The 21,489-nt window shown below is 41.0% G+C and overlaps 1 protein-coding gene across 2 annotated transcripts in view; it reads left to right on the top strand.

The window, feature by feature from the left end:
• ccser1 (coiled-coil serine-rich protein 1) overlaps window positions 1-21,489 on the top strand; it is a 506,315-nt gene that overhangs the window by 162,461 nt on the left and 322,365 nt on the right. For both annotated transcript variants that reach the window (XM_055161268.1, XM_055161270.1), the window contains exon 11: window positions 4,884-4,961. In XM_055161268.1, the coding sequence (XP_055017243.1) occupies window positions 4,884-4,961 (78 nt within the window). The remainder of the gene's footprint in view (window positions 1-4,883; window positions 4,962-21,489) is intronic.

Genomic DNA, 21,489 nt, shown 5'->3' with positions numbered 1-21,489 from the left:
TCCTAAATTCAACCAAAAACACGTATTCATACTGTACGCACACTAACATCTCCACTGATCTTACCTGTAACTTCTCTGTTACCATGGCAATAGATATGCTTAATGGGTTGTGGGTCCGTCACCTGCTTGTTTCTATGGATATGTTGTTGCCCTGCCTGGAATGTTCCACAGTATGACATTAGGCAGCTCTACCTTACAGGTGGTTTTATAGCGCCAAAATACCTAAAAACAAAACAAAAACAAACCAAAAAACAAACACAGATCTGACTTGTAACTTGGTCTGGTTTGGTCTCCATGAAGATAGAAAGGTTTAACACCATACACTGAAAAAAAAAAAGAACATGGAAAGTGGTTGCATATAATAAAAATATGTTGATGAAATGTGATCAAATTGTGCTGAATACGCATATTTATCTTATGTTACCTTATCATGAAAATGTGCCTTTTTTATGTTTTTATTTTTATGTATAATTTAATTATGTCTACACAATTATTTTAACATGCAGCATCAAATGTCCTTAAAGGGTTTTAAAGTAAAAATACAAAAACTGTTTTTAGTTTTCCTCAGTTTTGTATTGTCTTCAACAGAATCAGAGCACAGGTACAGTGAAAAACAGTTTATTTGGAGCTGAGAACTTCATTCACTCCACACTCGGTGGTGGTAAGATATTATTACTACTACTTTTCCAGTGAAGTAGCTTTGGTCTCTGCCTGTGGAAACAGGAATAACACATGATTCCATTATGATGATCTATTTTGTGTTGTACATGTTAAAATGTAGTTGCAGCACCTTTTATTATTTTATAGTTGAAGCACCTTTTATTATCTAATACCAGAACAGAACCATAGTGAACATTAGATTTGTACATACAGAAACAATACTCACCTCATGTGCTACTTTTCTTCCACAAAATGCAAAAACAGGTAGGGCATCTGGTTTAAAGTCCTCCTACTGCCACACAGAACATGAGAATTGTTCACTAGGAACTATATTCTGAAAAAATAAAATTCTCTTAAAATCATTTTAGTCAGTTTTCTTACTTTGTTCATCCCTGGTCTGTTTTGTTTTGTTCTCAAACATATTCCTTTTTCTGAAAGATACAGAGATTTTAATTTTTTTTACTTTTTATTTTAACTGTTAAAAGCACTTTCAGAATAGTGCAACAAAACAAAAAAACAAACAAACAAACAAAACAAAAAAAACAACAACAACTAAATAACATCAACTATAACATTCATGAACTTACCCACAGCTACAGCAGCACAGTGTACTCTAAAACATTCCAGTCTAGGGGCGTGCAAAAATTTTGAAATATCGATATATCGTATCATTAAATGTGATGATACAGTATCGATATCGTGGGCTGCTGTCTCGATATTAAGGTTTTACATCTACGTCACAAAACCACGTGACCTGGTGCCATATTGGAGGTCAAACTATCCATCTGGACGAACGTAGTATTTGTGTGCGATAAAATTTGAATTGAATAATAACAATGGTTTTGACCATTTTTGACCTCGATCCGATCTCCATATCTTTGGGCTGATCTAACGAGCTGGTGATTTCGGACAGTTTTATGTTGTTTAAAGTCGCCATGATTATATTGAAATAAACTGAATAATCCCAGTGTTCACCTCCAGTATGGCTGCCAAACTTTAAATCACGTGACTGTCTTGTCACATGCAAAACCTTAATATCACCAAGAGTATTTTTTGGTATATTTTACTAAATTATTTTGTTACAGCACTACAGTTTTGTTGCTTGTTTAGAGGAAGGAAACTTGTTTATGAGACACATTATTTTTATTTAACTGTATCGAATTGATTTTAAATATATCGTATTGAATCGTAAGTGCGCTGTATCGATATGTATTGTATCGTGGCCTGTGTATCGAGGTGTGTATCGCAACTTCTTAATGATACCCAGCCTTGGAGACAAGCTTGTTGTGGACCATCCATACAAGAGTTACACAGTGGAGCTTTAAATCCAGCCCATGCAGTGAATACTAAATTATACTAAAGTCATTTTTAAAGCTCTCTTCTATGTCAGTGTCAATATTTGCTTAATGTGTGTTGTGTCCTTGGCATTTGAACCTTCCATTATCGCGCAGGGGGAGCCGTCGGGAGCAGTGGGCGACTACGGAAACATTTCTATAGTTCTTGAGTTACAAGTTCACGGTCATTGTACTTCAGTGAATACTACTTTACATGTTTTTGTTGATGAAGAAAGAAAAAGCAAAGAAAAGCATTCAGTTCTTCCTGAACATTTTAGCTGAAGGCTTTGCTGCGATACTATAAATGTACTCCAGAATCGCATGCAATAATATTTTTACTATAATTCCAGTTTTGGCCGAGTAATTGTATTAGTATGCATGAGTTAGTGTTTGTTGACGATGGGTTTCAAGTGTGGGTCGATGGTGCATGTTGCCAGCTACACTTTATTTTTATTTATTTATTTATTTATTTATTTAATAGGGATGGTGCATATTAATGAACATCTACAAAATTGCAGTGTAAATATGGCAGATTAACAGAAAAAAACCCAAACAATCACAAGTGACAAGTGACAGTTATACAGTAAAAGTGTCCACAAGTTTAGCTGTTTTTTCTTTAGCCGCTGTTTCAAGTGGGATTTGGAAGTGTCCAGTGTTGGAGTCTCTCTTACTGATAATGGGAGAATGTTCCAGAACTTTCACTGAGGTTATGTTTACACTGAAACGAATCACTGTATCAGCTTATTGGAAACGATCTGCGTCCAGACACGTCGTTTCTGCGTCCGCAATCCTTCCCTGTCCACACAGCTTTGAGCATATTTGTTTACATTTTACAGAAATGAAACTTAAAACCGCATGGCTCATTTGCATAAACTGAGCGCTCAAAAAAAAAAAAAACTGCTCGCTATTGTGCGCTGAAGCTTGTCTGATTAAAAAGGACACGACTCAGTGGAATATGAGTGTTCTTTCTGTGACAGAGGGGTGTTCTGCTGATGGTGAGTCTGTTTTGTGTTTCTGTTGCCTGGAATGTTCCACCGTATGGCATTAAATTTACCTATCTTGCATATGTTCACTCACAGATGTTCTACATGTATCTGTGGTTATGTTTACATTGAAACTAATCACTGTATCACCGTATCACTGTAACAGAAAAATTATTTGCGTCCAGACACGTCGTTTCTGTGTCCGCAATCCTTCCCTGTCCACACAGCTTTGAGCATATTTGTTTACATTTTACAGAAATGAAACTTAAAACCGCATGGCTCATTTGCATAAACTGAGCGCTCAAAAAAAAAAACAGCTCGCTATTGTGCGCTGAAGCTTGTCTGATTAAAAAGGACACGACTCAGTGGAATGTGAGTGTTCTTTCTGTGACAGAGGGGTGTTCTGCTGATGGTGAGTCTGTTCTGTGTTTCTGTCGCGTTGGAGACGGTTCATGTTAAACTTTTCAGAGATTATACGTCTGTAGGTCATACGCACAGACCATTTATATGAATGGACATATATTCTAGCCTCCTAGTGTTTTGGCGGTGAATTGCTTCGCAGTGCTTAGAGCTACGTCAGAGATCAACGTTTTCAGGCGTCCACACAGTGTCGTATCAGATCAGTACTCAAATGAATTCGTGGGAGCTGGTGGCACTAGATCGTTCCGTCTCTGGAGCCATTTTCCATCGGATTAGTGTAGATGAACACTGCATCCACCACGAAAACGACTCAAATATGAAATATGTACTAGTGCAGATGGGGCCTGAAACACACTTTTATCCAAATGTGGTTCGTCTGAGTGGAGCCTCACAGTTCCTCCGGGCTGTGACCCTAGTTCCCATCCCAGTCTTTGTTTTAATAAACTCCTGTAACAGAGTGGGGGCAAGTCCATACAAAACTTGATATACAAAACATCCACATTTAAAATCAACAAAATTATTAAAATTGAGCAAGTTGTATTCATCTAAAACAGTGCAATGGTGAACTGAAAATGGTTTCTTGTCCAATATTTTTACTTTTTAAAAAGTGTGTGAAGAATCCCTCAGTCGTCCAGGTAGAATCCATGGCGAGGAGAAAAATCAGTTTGTCGACTTGACAAAAGTTAGTTTGGAAACTAACTAACTTTTGTCCAGTCGACAAACAGATTTTTCTCCTTGCTTTTTAAAAAGTGATTCGACTGGTTTGAGTGTTGTGCCAGCACCGGGAGAAAACACACACTTCAGCTGCTACCGGCTTTTTTGTCATCTCGGTTTGTTGTTACGCCACGGACACAAACATGATCCAAATTTTTTCCGCACTTGTTCTGAAGAAAATGAAGCAGCAGCTGGAGAATTCTCTCATCACGCTTTACGTCTGTCGGCTGAGGAGGAGAAGAGAAGAGTGTCGGAGAAGAGAGGAAGAAGACAAACTGAGTCGACGGCTGCTCTACCTCAGCCCACTCCCGCATCCCGCTCACAAATCCAAAGAGACGTGGATGAAAGTCCGAAGTGAGGCCTGGTGGAGCCGGATCGTCCCAATCACGTCAGAAGGGCGACCCAACAAGAATACACTAAACGACCTGGATTATTTTTAAGAAGAATAAACTTTTACATGATCAAGGAATATATTAATTTGGCTTTAAAATCTGAATAAACCACCCACTTACTTCGGAATAAAGTTTAATTCCGACTAATCATTTTCATTAGGAATTAAGTGTTTATATTGTCTTTTTAAAGCGGAATTAATGTTTATTCAGAATTTAATCATGTTTATTTGTAATTAAAGCTCTCATATAAACTGTTTTGTGTGTGCTACCTCAATTTTTTTTTTTTTTATATTACAAACGGAAAAGCAATGTTCTTTTTCCCTCAATGAAATGTTTCGATGAGACAGAAGCTCTACATTCGACTCTCTTTTCTGTTCCAGAGCGCAGAGACCAGCCCGGCCAGCAGCCTCCAGTCTCTACCCATCAGCCCCTGCAGCGAGAAGTCCCTCCCCTTTAAGGTAAACCGCACGTCGCTCAAGCTGCGTCTGCAATTAAAGTTCCGCATTGGAGCTTTAGTTTAATCAGAGCAGCGGCGAGGTAACACTTATCCTGCTGGAGATATCGCCTTTTTCTCTCTCTCGCTCTCTCTCTGTCACCTCCAGTTTTTAGCCTTATGAGAACAATAAAATGGCTTTTCAGTATCCGGGCTTAATGAAGAAGAGGAGGAAGAGGAAGAGGAGAGGGGGAGGGGTAGAGAAAGAGAGAGAGAGAGAGAGGAAAAGGAGGAGGAAAAGACTGAGAGAGGGAGAGGAGGAGGTAAGGAAACAAAGAGAGAGAGGAAGAGGAGAAGAAGGGGGAGACAGAGGAGAAGGAGAAGAGGATAGGGGGAGAGGAGGACAGAGGAAAAGGAGAGGGGGAGAGAGGGAGAAAAGGAGGAGGAGAGGAGGAGAAAGCGAAAGAAAGCAGGAGGAGAGAACTGAGAGAGGGAGAGGAGGAAAAGGGAGGAGGGGGAGACTGAAAGAGGGAGAGGAGGAGAGGCGGAAGGGCAGATGAGGAAGAGGAGAGGGGGAGGGGGAGAGAGAGGAGGAGGAGGAGAAGAGGATGGGAGAGGAGGAGAGAGGAAAAGGAGACGAGGAGACAGGGAAAGAAAGAAGGAGGAGGGGAGATTGAGAGAGGGAGAGAAGTAGAGGGGATGGAGAGAGAGAGGAAAGGGGGAGTAGGAGACAGAGAAAGAGAGAGGAAGAGGGGAGAGAGGCAGAGGAAGAGGCCGAGAGAGGGAGAGAGAGGAAGAGAGAGGAGGAGATGGGGAGAGGAAAAGGAGAGGAGGAGAGAGGGACAAAAGGAGGAGGAGATAAGGAACAACAGAGGAGCGGGAGGAGTAGACTGAGAGAGGGAGAGGGGAAGAAGGAGAAGAGGATGGGGAAGAGGAGGAGAGAGGGAGAAAATGAGGAGGAGACAGGGAAGAAGAGGAGGAGGAGGAGGAGGAGAAGAGGATAGGGGAAGATGAGGAGAGGGGAAGGTGAGGGAGAGGGAGAAAAGGAGGAGGAAAGGAGAGAAGGAGACTGAGAGAGGGAAAGGCAGAGAGGGGAGAGGAGGAGGAGGAGGAGAGGGGAGAGAGGAAAAGTGGAGGAGAGAGGAAAAGAGAGAGAGGAGGAGAAAGACTCAGAGAGAGAGAGGAGAAGAGAGGGAGGGGCAGAGGAGGAGAGTATGGGGGAGAGGAGGAAAGCGGAAAGGGGGAGTAGGAGACAGAGAAAGAGAGAGGAAGAGGGGAGAAAGGCAGAGGAAGAGGAAGAGAGAGGAGGAGATGGGGAGAGGAAAAGGAGAGGAGGAGAGAGGGACAAAAGGAGGAGGAACTAAGGAACAACAGAGGAGCGGGAGGAGTAGACTGAGAGGGAGAGTGGAAGAAGGGGAAGAGGAGGAGAAAGAAAGGCAGAGGAGGAGAGAGTGAGAAAAGGAGGAGGAGATAGGGAAAGAGAGGAGGAGGAGGAGAAGAGGATAGGGGAAGAGGAGGAGAGGGAAAGGAGAGGAGAGAAAGGGAGAAAAGGAGGAGGAGAGGAGAGAAGGAGACAGAGAGGGAAAGGCAGAGAGGGGAGAGAGGTGGAGGAGAGAGGAAAGAGAGAGGAGGAGGAGAAAGACTCAGGGAGGGGCAGAGGAGGAGAGTATAAGGGGAGAGAGGAGGTGAGAGTGAAAGAGAGAGGAGGAGAAGAAGATAATGGGGAGAGGAGGAGAGAGGAAGAAAAGGTGGAAGAGACAGGGAAGAGAGAGGAGGAGAAGGAGAAGACAGAGGGGGAGAAAGAGGAAAAGGAGAGGGGTAGACGGGGAGAAGACTGGGAGAATAGGAGAGGGGGAGGGGATGGGAGAAGCGGATGAAGAGGCAGGAGGAAAGCGGGGATAAAATGTTTGAAGGGAGAGGGCAAATTGAATGAAAGGGGGGTTAGTTCTGACAGGCCCTCGCCGCAGCCTCGTCCATCAGAGCTGCGAGATCAAGAGCCCAGTTATCCCTGTGTGTGTGTGTGTGTGTGTGTCTGTGTGTGTGTGTGCGTGTGTGTGTGTGTCCAACCTCGTAACATGTCTACTCTCATTACAAAGCAGGGGTCGTTGTTAAACTCTCCTCTCTAAATGTATTATTATTAGTTTGTACGACCATGAACGGAAAAAAAACTGGCATCTTAAAAAAAAAAAATTAAGATCAGAACTAAAAAAAAAGTGATTGTATTTCTGTTAGAAGGGTTAATATATGGAACAATCTGAGTATAAAGCTTTATGTTTTGAAAGATATAGAGCTCCGAAATGAATGAATTACCGTGTTTTTTGGATTGTAAGTGGCTCCGGAGTATAAGTCGCACCGGCCAAAAAATGCATAACGAAGAAGAAAAAAAAAAACATATATAAGTCGCACTTTTTGGAGGAAATTTATTTTAGAAAATCAGAGACCAGGAACAGACATTTCATCTTAAGAGGCAAGTTAGAGTAAAAACAACAGAACGGAGAACAGACTGTTAACGTCACATATGAACAGTTCTTCAGATAAATATAACATAAACAACAGAACAGAACAAGTTTAACAAATTCTCCATCTCACTCCAAATCACTAAATCCATTCAATTCACTTCTGAACAACTCCGCGAAGCTCCCCAGGTAAACAGAGCGCCTCTTCCTCTTCTGTGTCGCTGTCGTCAGACTCGGCATCAGTTCTTATTCCGGCCTTTCTGAATCCCGACAGGATGGTTTCGGTGTCACTCAAGTCCAGGCTTTGTCCATCCGTCCAGTGACTTCCAGGAATGTTTCATGGTGCATCCTCCCGGTTGCCGTGGAGCTGTGTTCTCCATCCCCGCTTTCCGCCAGTCCCTCACAAGTTTCTCGCTCACTCCAAACTTTCTTTCTGCTGCTCGATTACTGTTTTCGGCTGAAGATTTCACTATTTGCAGCAGGACAGCGGCTTTTTCTGCAGGAGACATGCGCAGAAAACTGACACACGAGCCTACAGCGCCCTCTTGCGACTGTCAGGGTGAAAGTTTTAATATATAAGTCGCACCGGAGTATAAGTCGCAGGACCAACCAAGCCATGAATAAAAAGTGCAACTTATAGTCCAAAAAATACTGTATGCATTACATTTAGTTTGTTTTAATTTATATTTTGTCTCTTATATATACAGTAAGTCATAAATGAAATTGAAAACACAAACTTGCTTTTCACACGCTGCTTACATTCTTGAAATTCTGTCATTGTTTATTAAAGTTAGGCTTTATAAGTACTTTTTACTTCAGCCTAAAGCCTTTCGGTCAAGATCCATGGAGCTGTAGTCTATGTTTTGTTTTGTAGTGCTGCAAAATAATCGAATAAAAAGCTACTACTACTAATGTGGATGAACGAGTAAACAAAAATAAAGGTACTTTGCATCTGATGTCAACAAAACTCCCTGGGGTTAACTGTAAGCACTCCTCTGTCTGATACGGAAGCCGAGAGGGGTCACAACAAACGCAAACGCCGCAACAAATACAAATGCGACAACACGATAAAAAGCCACAACAAACCCAAAAAAAAAGCCACAACGGAAATGACCGCGGGACTCTATTTTCCAACGGACCGATCAAGCGGCAAGTGAAGAAGAAGAACTACAACGTGAAAAGTAAAGGAACAGAGAAGTTGGAAACGTAAGCAGAAGTTTTGTTTTAAGTATTGTTTTATCATTATTCGTTTCACGTTGTAGTTCTTCTTCTTCACTTGCCGTTTGATCGGTCCGTCGGAAAATAGAGTAACGCGGTCACTTCTGTTGCGGCTTTTTAATGTGTTGCGGCATTTGCGTTTGTGTGTTGCGGCGTTTATATTTGTTGCAGCGTTTGCATTAAAATAGAATCCTGCGGTCATTTCCGTTGTGGCTTTTTTTGGTGTGTTGTGGCTTTTTGTCGTGTTGTCGCATTTGTATTTGTTGCGGCGTTTGCGTTTGTTGTCACCCCTCTCGGCTTCCTTAAAAAACACCCCTCCAACTTTGATTTCTGACTGGTATTAAACCAAATTTCTGTTAACAGTTTTAAGCAGGATTCCTATAAATTTTAAAGGAGAAGTAGAGAGAAGTTTGCTGATTGCCTCCCACAATATAAAGAAGATTTAGGTGTGTAAAACTTTCAATGTTCGTGCGCAACAATCGGTCAGGACCAAGCCCAGGGTTTCAAAATGTCCGTCTATTCAAGTCAATGGGTTGAGCTCAATGGCGCATGACTCCAAATTGCCTTAGCCCGGCGAGGTATTTCCGGTGGCTCTGGGTCGATCGAGCATGCGCAGTAGTATATCACGTGACTGCTTTGACCGATCAGAGTGGGAGGAGCCAGAGCGGAGCTGGAGCTAACGATTATAAAGTGTTTTTTAAGACAACGGAAGGGTTTTGAGCTGAGGAAAAAGTTTATGATCTAAAAAAAAGGTAAAAATCGCCTACAAAATCCGACATTTTTGAAAGTTGTAGGTGCTCCGTCAGCCGAACACGAGCAGTTTGTGATTACATTGCCTCTATGAGAAAAATCCTGTCTCAGCCCAGGGGATTTTTTCCGCTGAAGTACCAGTGAGTGTCACTACGTCATCTGGAGGCAACTACAAGCAGCAACACCCTCCATTTATTTTAATAGATCCATGGTAATTTATTGTGTTATCATTATTCGTTTCACGTTGTAGTTCTTCTTCTTCACTTGCCGCTTGATCGGTTTGTAGGAAAATAGTCCCGTGATCATTTCTGTTGTGTTTTTTTGTTTTGTTTGTTGTGGCTTTTTGTTGTGTTGTCGCATTTGTATTTGTTGCGGCGTTTGCGTTTGTTGTGACCCCTCTCGGCTTCCGTGGTCTGAAGCTCTGTTAGATTTTAACCTGAGCTTTATTTTAACACAATGGGCTGACTTGGCTGGAGCTACGACAGGAGGGATGATTTGTTCTCTTAAACAAGTCTCTCACACATAACCCTAAAATTACAGTCACAAATCAAACACATAAACAGCACCGTGAACGCTCGTATTGATCACGGGCTCCTGAAAATGTGCCGTGTAAAATCCATTTTGTATTTATTTTCTTCAGTTTTTCAGACATCTTAACGTTTTAGTTGTATGATTGAAGCCACGCAGGAGAAGGAGCGTTATTAGATTAGTTTATTTGTCATTTTTATGTTATATAAAAATAGTAATATAGTAAAAAAGTAATATAAAGTCCTATCAAAGTCTCTAATCTGTCTAACTGGCAGGACAAGCACGGGTCCCACAGTCCTTAAAATCAATACACCCTGCCACTCTGACCTCTGCCCCTGCCACTCTGACCTCCGCCCCTGCCACTCTGACCTCTGCCCCTGCCACTCTGACCTCCGCCCCTGCCACTCTGACCTCCGCCCCTGCCACTCTGACCTCGACGGAGAGCGAGTGCAGGTCCAAGTGAGGTGTGGTTCTCAAGAAATAATCCACAAGAAGTCTAATTTTCCTGGTCCCCACAGCGGTCTGGAGCAGTTTTTAGGTCGTGTGAATCCACGTGAAATCGTATTACGTTGGTGAAATACACACAGTGTTGGGGAGTAACAGATTACATGTACCGGCGTTACGTAATCAGAGTACAACTTATGAGTTACTGTTTCCATGAGCTGGAATTACAGGATTACAGTTACTTTGTTGAAATAAATGGATTACATGGTGGTATTTTCCTGTTTTCACATTTTGGGTTAAACCAGAACTAAAACCAGAACTAAAACCAGAAATAAAACCAGGACTAAACCAGGACTAAACTAGGACTAAAACCAGGACTAAACCAGGACTAAACCAGGCACTAAACCAGCACTAAACCAGCACTAAACCTGGACTAAGGACTAAACCAGGTCTAAACCAGCACTAAACCAGCACTAAACCTGGACTAAATTAGGACTAAAACCAGGACTAAACCGGAACTAAAACCAAAACTAAAACCAGGACTAAACTAGGACTAAACTAGGACTAAAACCAGGACTAAAACCAGGACTAAAAACTGACTGACTAAACTAAAACTAGGACTAAACTAAACAGGTCTAAACTAGGACTAAACTAATACAATTATACAACACCTAACAGTAGGGTAGGACATGACATGTCGTTTCTGCTTGTATGACTGACACATTATCAGAAATGGCATAGAGGCTTTCGTGTTCGGCTAGCTACAATTTAAAAAATGTCGGAGATTTTTACCTTTTTTTTTTCATAAAGCTCAGCTCAAAATGTTCAATAAAGAGCTCGATGTCCAACAACAATAATACCTCGCCGGGCTAAGGCAATTTGGAGTCATGCGCCATTGAGACATTTGAATAGACGGACATTTTGAAACCCTGGGCTTGGTCCTGACCGATTGTTGCGCACGAACATTGAAAGTTTTTAAATCTTCTTTATAGAGGCAATCAGCAAAACTTCTCCTTTAAAATGTATAGGAATCCTGCTTAAAACTGTTAACAGAAATTTTGGTTTAATACCAGTCAGAAATCAAAGTTGGAGGGGTGTTTTTTAAGGAAGCCGAGAGGGGTGACAACAAACGCAACAAATAAAATGCGAACACAACAAAAATCCAAAAAAAGCCACAACGGAACTGACCGTGGGACTCTATTTTAATGCAAATCAACAAACGCCGCAACACAAACACAAATGCACAACACAACACATTAAAAAGCCGCAACACATTAAAAAGCCGCAACACATTAAAAAGCCACAACAGAAGTGACCGCGGGACTCTATTTTCCGACGGACCGATCAAGTGGCAAGTGAAGAAGAAGAACTACAACGTGAAACGGATTATGATAAAACAATTTCCAACTTCTCCGTTCCTTTACTTTTCACATTGTAGTTCTTCTTCTTCACTTGCCGCTTGATTGGTCCATCGGAAAATAGAGTCCCGCGGTCACTTCCGTTGTGGCTTTTTAATGTCTTGCGGCATTTGCGTTTGTGTTGTGGCGTTTGCATTCAATTTGAGTCCCACAGTCATTTCTGTTGTGGCTTTTTGTTGGTGTGTTGTGGCTTTTTGTTGTGTTGTCGCATTTGTATTTGTTGCGGCGTTTGCGTTTGTTGCGACCCCTCTCGGCTTCCGTAGTTTTTACTGCGCATATATGACTTGAAAACCGTGCCTTCTTTATTCGAGCCGGGTCACCTCTCCACAGATCCGACCTGCCGTCTCTAGCCGAAGCAATCACATCTCCACGGAAACTAGGAGATGACAGATCCTCACCTGAAAAGTCACGCGGTGCACCTTTAACTACCGGCCAGACGTCTTATGAGTTAAATATTTTCCTTTGGCGATGAGAGCTCAGGACCCGTGCTTCTTCTCATTCAGCTCCTCGTCATTACAGCGGCTCAGGTTGTGTCCTTGACTGGAGCTAAAATAAATGGTCCTGCCTTGTACCTGAGCTCAAGGACAATGGCGGACTACATTACCTGTATGTGGCACACTTAAAGCGCCACGACTGTATTCACTTCAGAGGGGAGCGTTTCAAGGAGACCATTTATGCTAAAGTGATGTTTGAGCTTTTAGTCGCGGCGTAATGTTGTTTGTGACTTTAAGGACGAGATTTCATTTTTTTAAATTTTTTTATTATGACTTGGTTTAGACTTGGGATAGTACTTTTGGTCAATATTTTCATAGTTTTACATCAGTTAGGTGTCGGTTTGTGGGAGGGATGTAACAATAACCGAAATATCGTGATATCGTATCGTCAGAGGTCGCACAAAAATATCGAGGACCATTGCAATATATCGAATTACAAGTCTCTTCGCTTAAATGAATAGTTATTGTGCAGCAATGGCTAAAAAAAACAAAGGGAACTACATAGACCATGATCCTTTGCAGAAATAACAGTTAAAGAGTATTATATTACATAATGATGAGTTGTTGTACAGTTGTAGGGAGTATTATATTACATAATGGTGAGTTGTTACATTTGTAGAGAGTATTATCTGTTACATAAGGGTGAGTTGTTGCACAGTTGTAGGGAGTATTATCTGTTACATAAGGCTGAGTTGTTGCACAGTTGTAGGGAGTATTATCTGTTACATAAGGCTGAGTTGTACAGTTGTAGGGAGTATTATCTGTTACAGAAGGGTGAGTTATTGTACAGTTGTAGGAAGTATTATATTATGTATATGTGAGTTGTTGTAAAGTTGTAGGGAGTATTATCTGTTACATAAAGGTGAGTTATTGTACAGTTGTATAGAGGTGAGTTGTTGTACAGTTGTTGGGAGTATTATCTGTTACATAATGGTGAGTTGTTGTACAGTTGTAGGGAGTATTATAGTATGAATGTAGCCCTGTATCTCTTCACTGTTTGAGCGGAGCTGTGGGACCCTGTTGGAGAAATGTTCCACAATATGGCATTAAACTTGTCTAACTCAATTGCGAAGAGCAGGTGACGCCGCTTGGCCAAATCACAGGTCAGATCTGCGGAGAGGCGAGCCCAATCACAGTAAGAATGCATGTTTTCAAGATATATACTGTATATTTTTAGCAATTATGACACTTTAAAGTATGATAGTTAGGATTAAAGTCATACTCGGGAACATTTGTGGTAAAGAAATAAAACTGGACGTTGTTGCGGCGTTGTTGTCTCTTATTTATTTACAATCACTTAAAACGTATGAACTTTCTATAATGAATCTGCCGTTGTGAATGTGCGTTTTTGTGCGATGATGTCGGTAAAGTGTGTTTGCGAGCGGCTCCGCGGGACTCGCTGGTGTGGTTTGCGTGAGAGCGCGCCCTCATTACTGACCTACATGAAGGATCAGTTGTGGCCGGATGATAAGGGGAAATTAAAACTGCGAGTTTGGGACACGACATGCAAGCTAATGGACGAGGATAAAGGAACATGAGAGAGAGAACGGAGAGAGAGAGAGAGAGAGGAAAACAACGCAAGGAGGAGGAGGATAAATAAAGTGTATTTATCCTCCTATAAGACATTTTTTACTAAGATGTTCAATTTAAAGGGCTCATATTACGCTGTTATAATGTTGCTTTCTCATCACAAACAGACCTGGAGTAGGCCTGTAACGATAACAGATTTTGCTGGACGATTAATTGACCAAGAATTTATTGCTATCAACGATAATACTGACATTTTTGTAGTTGCCTCCAGATGACGTAGTGACACTCACTGGTACTTCAGCGGAAAAAATCCCCTGGGCTGAGACAGGATTTTTCTCATAGAGCGCAATGTAATCACAAACTGCTCGTGTTCGGCTGACGGAGCACCTACAACTTTCAAAAATGTCGGATTTTGTGGCGATTTTTACCTTTTTTTTTAGATCATAAACTTTTTCTCAGCTCAAAACCCTTGCGTTGTCTTAAAAAACACTTTATAATCGTTAGCTCCAGCTCCGCTCTGGCTCCTCCCACTCTGATCGGTCAAAGCAGTCACGTGATATACTACTGCGCATGCTCGATCGACCCAGAGCCACCGGAAATACCTCGCCGGGCTAAGGCAATTTGGAGTCATGCGCCATTGAGCTCAACCCATTGACTTGAATGGACGGACATTTTGAAACCCTGGGCTTGGTCCTGACCGATTGTTGCGCACGAACATTGAAAGTTTTACACACCTAAATCTTCTTTATATTGTGGGAGGCAATCAGCAAACTTCTCCTTTAAAATTTATAGGAATCCTGCTTAAAACTGTTAACAGAAATTTGGTTTAATACCAGTCAGAAATCAAAGTTGGAGGGGTGTTTTTTTAAGGAAGCCGAGAGGGGTGACAACAAACGCAAAGGCCGCAACAAATACAAATGCGACAACACGTCAAAAAGCCACAACACACCAAAAAAAGCTACAACGGAAATGACCGCGGGATTCTATTTTAATGCAAACGCCGCAACAAATACAAACGCTGCAACAGACAAACGTAAATGCCACAACACATTAAAAAGCCACAACAGAAGTGACCGCGTTACTCTATTTTCCGAGGGACTGATCAAGTGGCAAGTGAAGAAGAAGAACTACAACGTGAAACGAATTATGATAAAACAATAAACTACTTTTACTTACGTTTCCAAGATATACTTATATATGATAAGGGGAAATTAAAACTGCGAGTTTGGGACACGACATGCAAGCTAATGGACGAGGATAAAGGAACATGAGAGAGAGAACGGAGAGAGAGAGAGAGAGACGAAAACAACGCAAGGAGGAGGAGGATAAATAAAGGGTATTTATCCTCCTATAAGACATTTTTTACTAAGATGTTTAATTTAAAGGGCTCATATTACGCTGTTATAATGTTGCTTTCTCATCACAAACAGACCTGGAGTAGGCCTGTAACGATGGACGATTAATTGACCAAGAAATTATTGCTATAAACGATAATATTGACATTTTGAGACCATTTTCGACTAATATAATGACCATGGAATAAAAATACAAATACAAACTTTCAAAGATCAATAAACCTTACTTTCTGAAGAACATTTACGACAGGAACTCCAAAAACAACAGGCCTAAATAAAATAGACTTGTTAACATGGGACTGGCCTAATATAGTTGGGCTTACAGCAAGGACTTCTTTAACAAAAATGAACTTGAATAAACCATTACTGAACCAAACACAACCAAAACAATAAATAAAATGGATTATTAAGTTTCTGTAACAAAATTGCCCTTTAAAAGTTATTTTAGTCATTGACTTACATTGGAATATTGTGGCCCCTCTCTCTATAACTGCTGCTGTGAGTCTCGTCATTTTGGTCTTGAAGTGTTCGTATTAACTCGCGCTACATGATCCTTATTTCGCTATGAGGGAGCCTCTGTCCTGTCTGGTATCGTGTCGGTGTCTTGTGGGATTTCAGTGGATTTTGGGTTCTCCCGGGGGCGTGGCGAGGCTAGTGGCGTCGCTCGATCGGGTTTGGGTTTGTGTCGGCTTTTGGGGTTTGAGAGAGCGATAGAAGCCTTCTGATATTCAGTCTCTTTGAGAGAGAGAGAACGAGGAAAACAGACAAGCATGCAATTAGAATTTACTGCAGCCGGAAAAGGGATCGAGCTTGTTAAATGTTATCGTACGATTAATTGAGTTATTGATTATCGTTACAGGCCTAACTAGGAGTTGTGTTTTGTTTCATTCACCCATGTTTAACACACAAATCCTGTATATTTAGGCTGAGTTTTTCTCTCAAACAGAAAACACTCCACCTTTTGATGGCAAGGAGAAAATTCAGTTTGTCGACTAGACAAAAGTTAGTTTGGTTCAAGATGTTTCGCAGCTCATCCAAGCTGCTTCTTCAGTTCTGGTCAGAATGTTGGTGGACACTTCTTTATATCTGTCTGTAGGGAGGAGCTAACTAACTGAAACTAACACCCACTTGTTTACAGTTTCAGTTAGTTAGTTCGGCCTATTGACCTGTACAGGGTGTGGAGACTAATTAACATAACAATTCATGGCCATAATGAGGCTTCCACACCTCTGGGCATGACCTGGCTACACCTATTGTTCTCTTGTTTGTTTTGAATAAGGTTTGAGGATTTAGTTGTAAATAGGAGATAGATGGTGTCCAAGTCCTCCATTTTTGTTTAGAGAAGGATTCTCTTTCTTAACAAAAATGGCTTCTTTCACTCCCCTCTCGAACCAATTCTTTTCTCTGGCTAAAATCTGTACCTCGCTGTCCTCAAATGAGTGGCTCATGGCTTTTAAGTGGAGATGTACAGCAGACTGAGGTCCACTGCTGCTCTCTCGTCTGTGTTGGTACATCCTCTTGTGAAGTAGCTGTTTAGTTTCTCCAATGTAGCATTCACTGCAATGTAGCGTTCATTCTCCTTGCCATGGATTCTACCTGGACGACTGAGGGATTCTTCATCCACCTTTTGATGTGATGTGGTAATACAATAAGCGCTCCACTGTGTTTTTAAACTCCACACACCTTCACTAGAACAACTGTAAATGGTGGATGTTAACTAGAAAACTACCTCTAAATGACATCACTAAAGCTTCTTTTGAGGTCAGCCAGAACAATTCTGGTGCCACTGGGAACCAAAGTGTTATCGGTAAACGACCCACATTCAAACCATTTAAGTGAACCCGTGATGCGTCATCGACAGAGGGTGTGGATTTGCCACCAATTAAAAACAAGGCCATATGAAAGTGGATGTTACAGAGAGGAAAATAATGATCATGGATTGCATCATCGTCACCAGCGAACATTTGTACTCATACAAATCATTATTTATCTGCACCGAGCTCTGCTTTAACATCTGTGGAGAACGCAGCAGCAACACCCAATCCAGAGATGTAACCTTACCGAGCAAACAGAAAAGAGGAAGCCACGGTGTCTGTGTGAATGTTATAGGTGTAACTGTTCTAGGGGTGTAACGATATCCAAGTCTCACGATACGATATCGTCACGGTATGAACCTCACAGTACGATATTTATTGTGATATGATGTGAAATAGGGATGGGCATGATTAATCGATTAATCGATAATTGATCATTAAGAATTTCATCGATTACGTTAATTTTAATCGACAAACCGAATGTAGGTTGCTGTGCGTAGCGTGAACAAACGGGTTAATACATGTAGCTCTCTGCACTCAGAAAGAGTAAGCAGACACAAACATTCGGTCAGTCTGCAGCGTACCGAAGCACAAATGCGTATTTAACGATGACTTGTACAAGAAATTCCACACTTTCCGTTGCGTTCGGGACAAGTGTGAGTCCTTGTGCACAGTGTACAAAGCAGCACATATGTTTCAGTGTCCAGTGGGAAAAAGTTTTGCCAGGTGAGAGTCGCTCAATGTCGATGACGAGTCCCCACCTCCCTCCCCCGTACGGTGTCCTGGTTTTGACAAACACAAATATGTTTCACACTAACCTGTATTCACCTGAGTCGTGTCTTTTAATCCGACAGAAATTGAACCGCATCAGCGACACAAGAGCTGTTTTTTTTATCTTCACTTAGTTTATGCAAATTAGCGATGTGGTTTTAAGTTTTGTTTCTGTGAGAGTTGCGCAAAACTGAATTAAACACATTATAATGTCAAACGGGCTGATGTGGCTCTAGAGTCGTTACGGTTTATATGTCGTAAAGTTGAATTTATTTATGCAGGTTAGTAGTGCAGAAAGTAATAATAATGATGATCATTTTAATATAAAAACATTAATGCTTAATCGATAATCGATCGTTAATTCTTCCAACGATCGATTAAGAAAATTTCATGGAATGCCCATCTGTAGTGTGGAGGCTCACGATTAGGGATGTAACAATATCCAAATCTCTCGGTATGATATTTTCACAATATTCATCTCACGGTACGATATTTATTGTGATATTTTGTGGAAGATGATAAAACTCTTAACTGTTTTTCCTCTTAAAATGCCTTGACAAGACTTAATCCAAAGAACTAAGACTTAAAAGTGTTTAGAACTCTTATTTCTATTTATATTCTGCACTGAAATGAAGCAAAGGATCATGGTCTATGTAGTTCTGTCTTTTTTTTAGCTATTGCTGCACCATGACTCTTAATTTAAGCAAAGAGATTTGTAATTCGATATATTGTGATGATCCACAATATTATTGTGAGAACTTTGACGATACGATATCACGATATTTCGTTTATTGTTACATCCCTAATCTGTACTGGATCAAAACAAATATTGGTCAAATACATGTAAAGAAATCAGGTACAGGTTGTTCAATGTGAGTTATATTGCATCTTGTTCTTCTTGTTTTATTTATTATACAGAAAATTCACCGTTTATAACTCATCCCAGCTTTGAAATCTTCTTTTACACTGACATTTGAAAAAACATTAGCATATATACAATTACTCTGACACTGAAACTGCATCTTGTCGTTATGGAGACAAGCGGATATTAGTGTATTTGCTTTTATCGTGTTTATGTTTGCTGTTTAAATGCAGGAAGTCAGTCTGTAAGCTTTGTGTTTGTAAGTCCAGGGACGGGATTTGAACAGAAAGAGACTCGCGAGGAAAAGAAGCGGCTATCAGAAGATTAGCCCGTGTATCTGTGTATCCAAAGCAAGATTACAGTGATAAGAGCCCTGCACTCGACAGATCACACAATTGTTATGTTCTAGTTGGGAAGAAAATATGGGTTTGGACGTTTGCAATATGAGACACGGATACCAGGCTTTAGAAAAGAAGTTTACATGGACAAAAACTGGTCTTTGAATTAGAAAATTGCAATAATTGTACTAGATATTTTGACCAAAGACACAGGAATTTCAACTAACAACACACTTAAAGTGCCTATGACAGCTCTTATTTTACTAAGATCATTTTTTGGCATCATTATATTAAAGATTTTTGTAAAAACATTCACACTTGTTTTCCCAATTTGGCCATTTTTGTTTTGTTGGTTTAAAATTTTACTTCGTGGTTGAGAATTGTCACATCACACTAGAAATCTGACAAATAAAGTGATAAGAAAACACCTTTATTTTGTTCTAATTGTGCTTAAATTATCAGAAAAATGTGTTTATTGTGTAAATTGAGCCGAGCTTTTGGGCAGAATTCTCCCAGTGTGTTGAAAAATCGCAATTTTTTCAACATTTCTTCGCAAATTGCTTCTTGATTGGTGTAAAACTATAATTTATTATGTAATTTATCCCACCAATTTAAGTTAAAATTTAGAGAATCATAAAAATATGTCACGCACTTTAAATACGATTCATATTTACTAGTCAAACTGTATAAAAATTTGTGCTGTCAAAAATATTGCGTGATTAATGAGTTAACGCAAAACTATTTTAACAGCGTTTTTTTTTAACGGTGTTCCTTTTTTTTTATTGCAAACTATTTTTATTTGTAAGCTTTGGCCACTGATAGTAACATTATAAAAACTACAAGATCCGGCTATACAGAACCTGTCAGGTGCGCTGATTTTATTCATACAAGGAAAACACGAAATAATCTCAGATCCAAAACGTACGTCGAATCTGCGCTTACCTTCAATATGGACTTTGACAGTGACATAAGTTTTACAGGAGTGTGTATCGCAGCAGGACTCATATTGGTCTCACTAAGGCTACGTTCAGACTGCAGGGCTTAACGCTCAATTCCGAGTTTTTTTGTGAAATCCGATGTTTTTGCGAGGTCGTTCACATTTCCAATTAAATGCGACTTTTATGTGACTCCAGTGTGAACAGTAAACGGCCCAAAAGTGTCCCGCATGTGACACCGGAGACACGATGACGTCAACCGCAGTGAGCGTGCTCTGTGTTTACAGAAGTTGTCCAAACATGGACGCGAGCATTGAGCACCTGGAGATTTTAAAGTTCCTCTCGTAGCCAGAACATGAACAACTTACTTGTTTTAAGGAGGAGATTGAAAAGGAGAAGGACGAGGTTTTTGGCCGTGGTGTTTTGTGGGGCAGCGGCAGCGACGTCCGTTGAAAGGAACGTGTGGATGTGGAGACGGAGCCAAGAGTGGTGAGTGGTGATGTGCTTCGCTTCAGTGACACGGAGTTCATTAACAATTTTCACCTACTTCAGCGCAGAATAGTGACGTTTGTGGCTTGTTGATAACGTGTAAGTGGGATGAATGCGCTTTGGCCGTTCAGACTGAAGTCGCATGTCAAAAGATCAGATATGTATCGGTTTCAGGACCAAGTGGCCTGGGTCACATTTGAAAAAATCAGATCTGTGTCGTTCAGACTGTCATTAAAAGATCGGATACAGGTCACATAGGAAGCCAAAAAATCTGATTTGGGTCACTTCAGTCTGCAGTCTGAACGCAGCCTAATAGATATTTCTGCCGCTGGACTTATTTTCTCCTCTAAAAGCTTTAGTGTCTGCTGCATGACATGTAAACAAACAGTGCCGTGTGATGACGTCAACACCCTTCGTACAGCAGCGTTGGGGTGACAAATACGGTCGCGAACACAGATGCAATAAAAAAAACATTTCCACAAAGCCTGTCCACTTTTCTATGCTGATGAGAGTATTGAAATGATTATTCAAGGGACAAAAATGTGCTATTAATTTGAGATTAATCGCGAGTTCACATTGACATTCATGAAATTAATCATGAAATATTTGAATCGATTGACAGCACTAATAAAAATCTAAACTTAAACCTCATTATGTAACTTTTCTTACGGGTTTTTTTATTGTTTAAAAATGCATAGAAAAACATGAATTCGCCAAAACCTGTATAAATCAGCTGACCAGATACGTCACAGAAACATCACGTGACCACTTTAACTTCTTGGGTTCTTTTTAAAGACAATGCAGTAAAGTGTATTTACCTTGTTGACATGTTTCGGCTGGTAGCTGCAAGCCATCTTCAGAACTGTCACCGGTGTTGGTGGTGACGTGTCGTATATCAGCTGTTGTTACTTCCTGTAGGCGTGGTCAGTCTGATGGACCTGGCAGGTCGCTCAGCCTGACCACGCCTCCCGTCGCCTGGTGTTCTTTGGAGGAGGGTGTCCCAGGTGTGTGAAAGGAGGAACGCTCCGTCATCACGGTTAATGCTGTCCGTGCCTCGTTTCCTGATTTCAATGGCCTCCTTGATCCAGCTTTTCCTTTTTTCGGATGTGAAACACCAAAAAGAATGCGAAAAGGAAACGTCAGGGAGACTC

Source organism: Boleophthalmus pectinirostris, unplaced genomic scaffold (assembly GCF_026225935.1).
Source record: "Boleophthalmus pectinirostris isolate CB_2022bp ecotype Guang Dong unplaced genomic scaffold, ASM2622593v1 HiC_scaffold_4, whole genome shotgun sequence".
NCBI lineage: Eukaryota > Metazoa > Chordata > Actinopteri > Gobiiformes > Gobiidae > Boleophthalmus > Boleophthalmus pectinirostris.
Note: the sequence above shows the minus strand (reverse complement) of the source record. Positions and strands in the feature narration are given on the sequence as shown.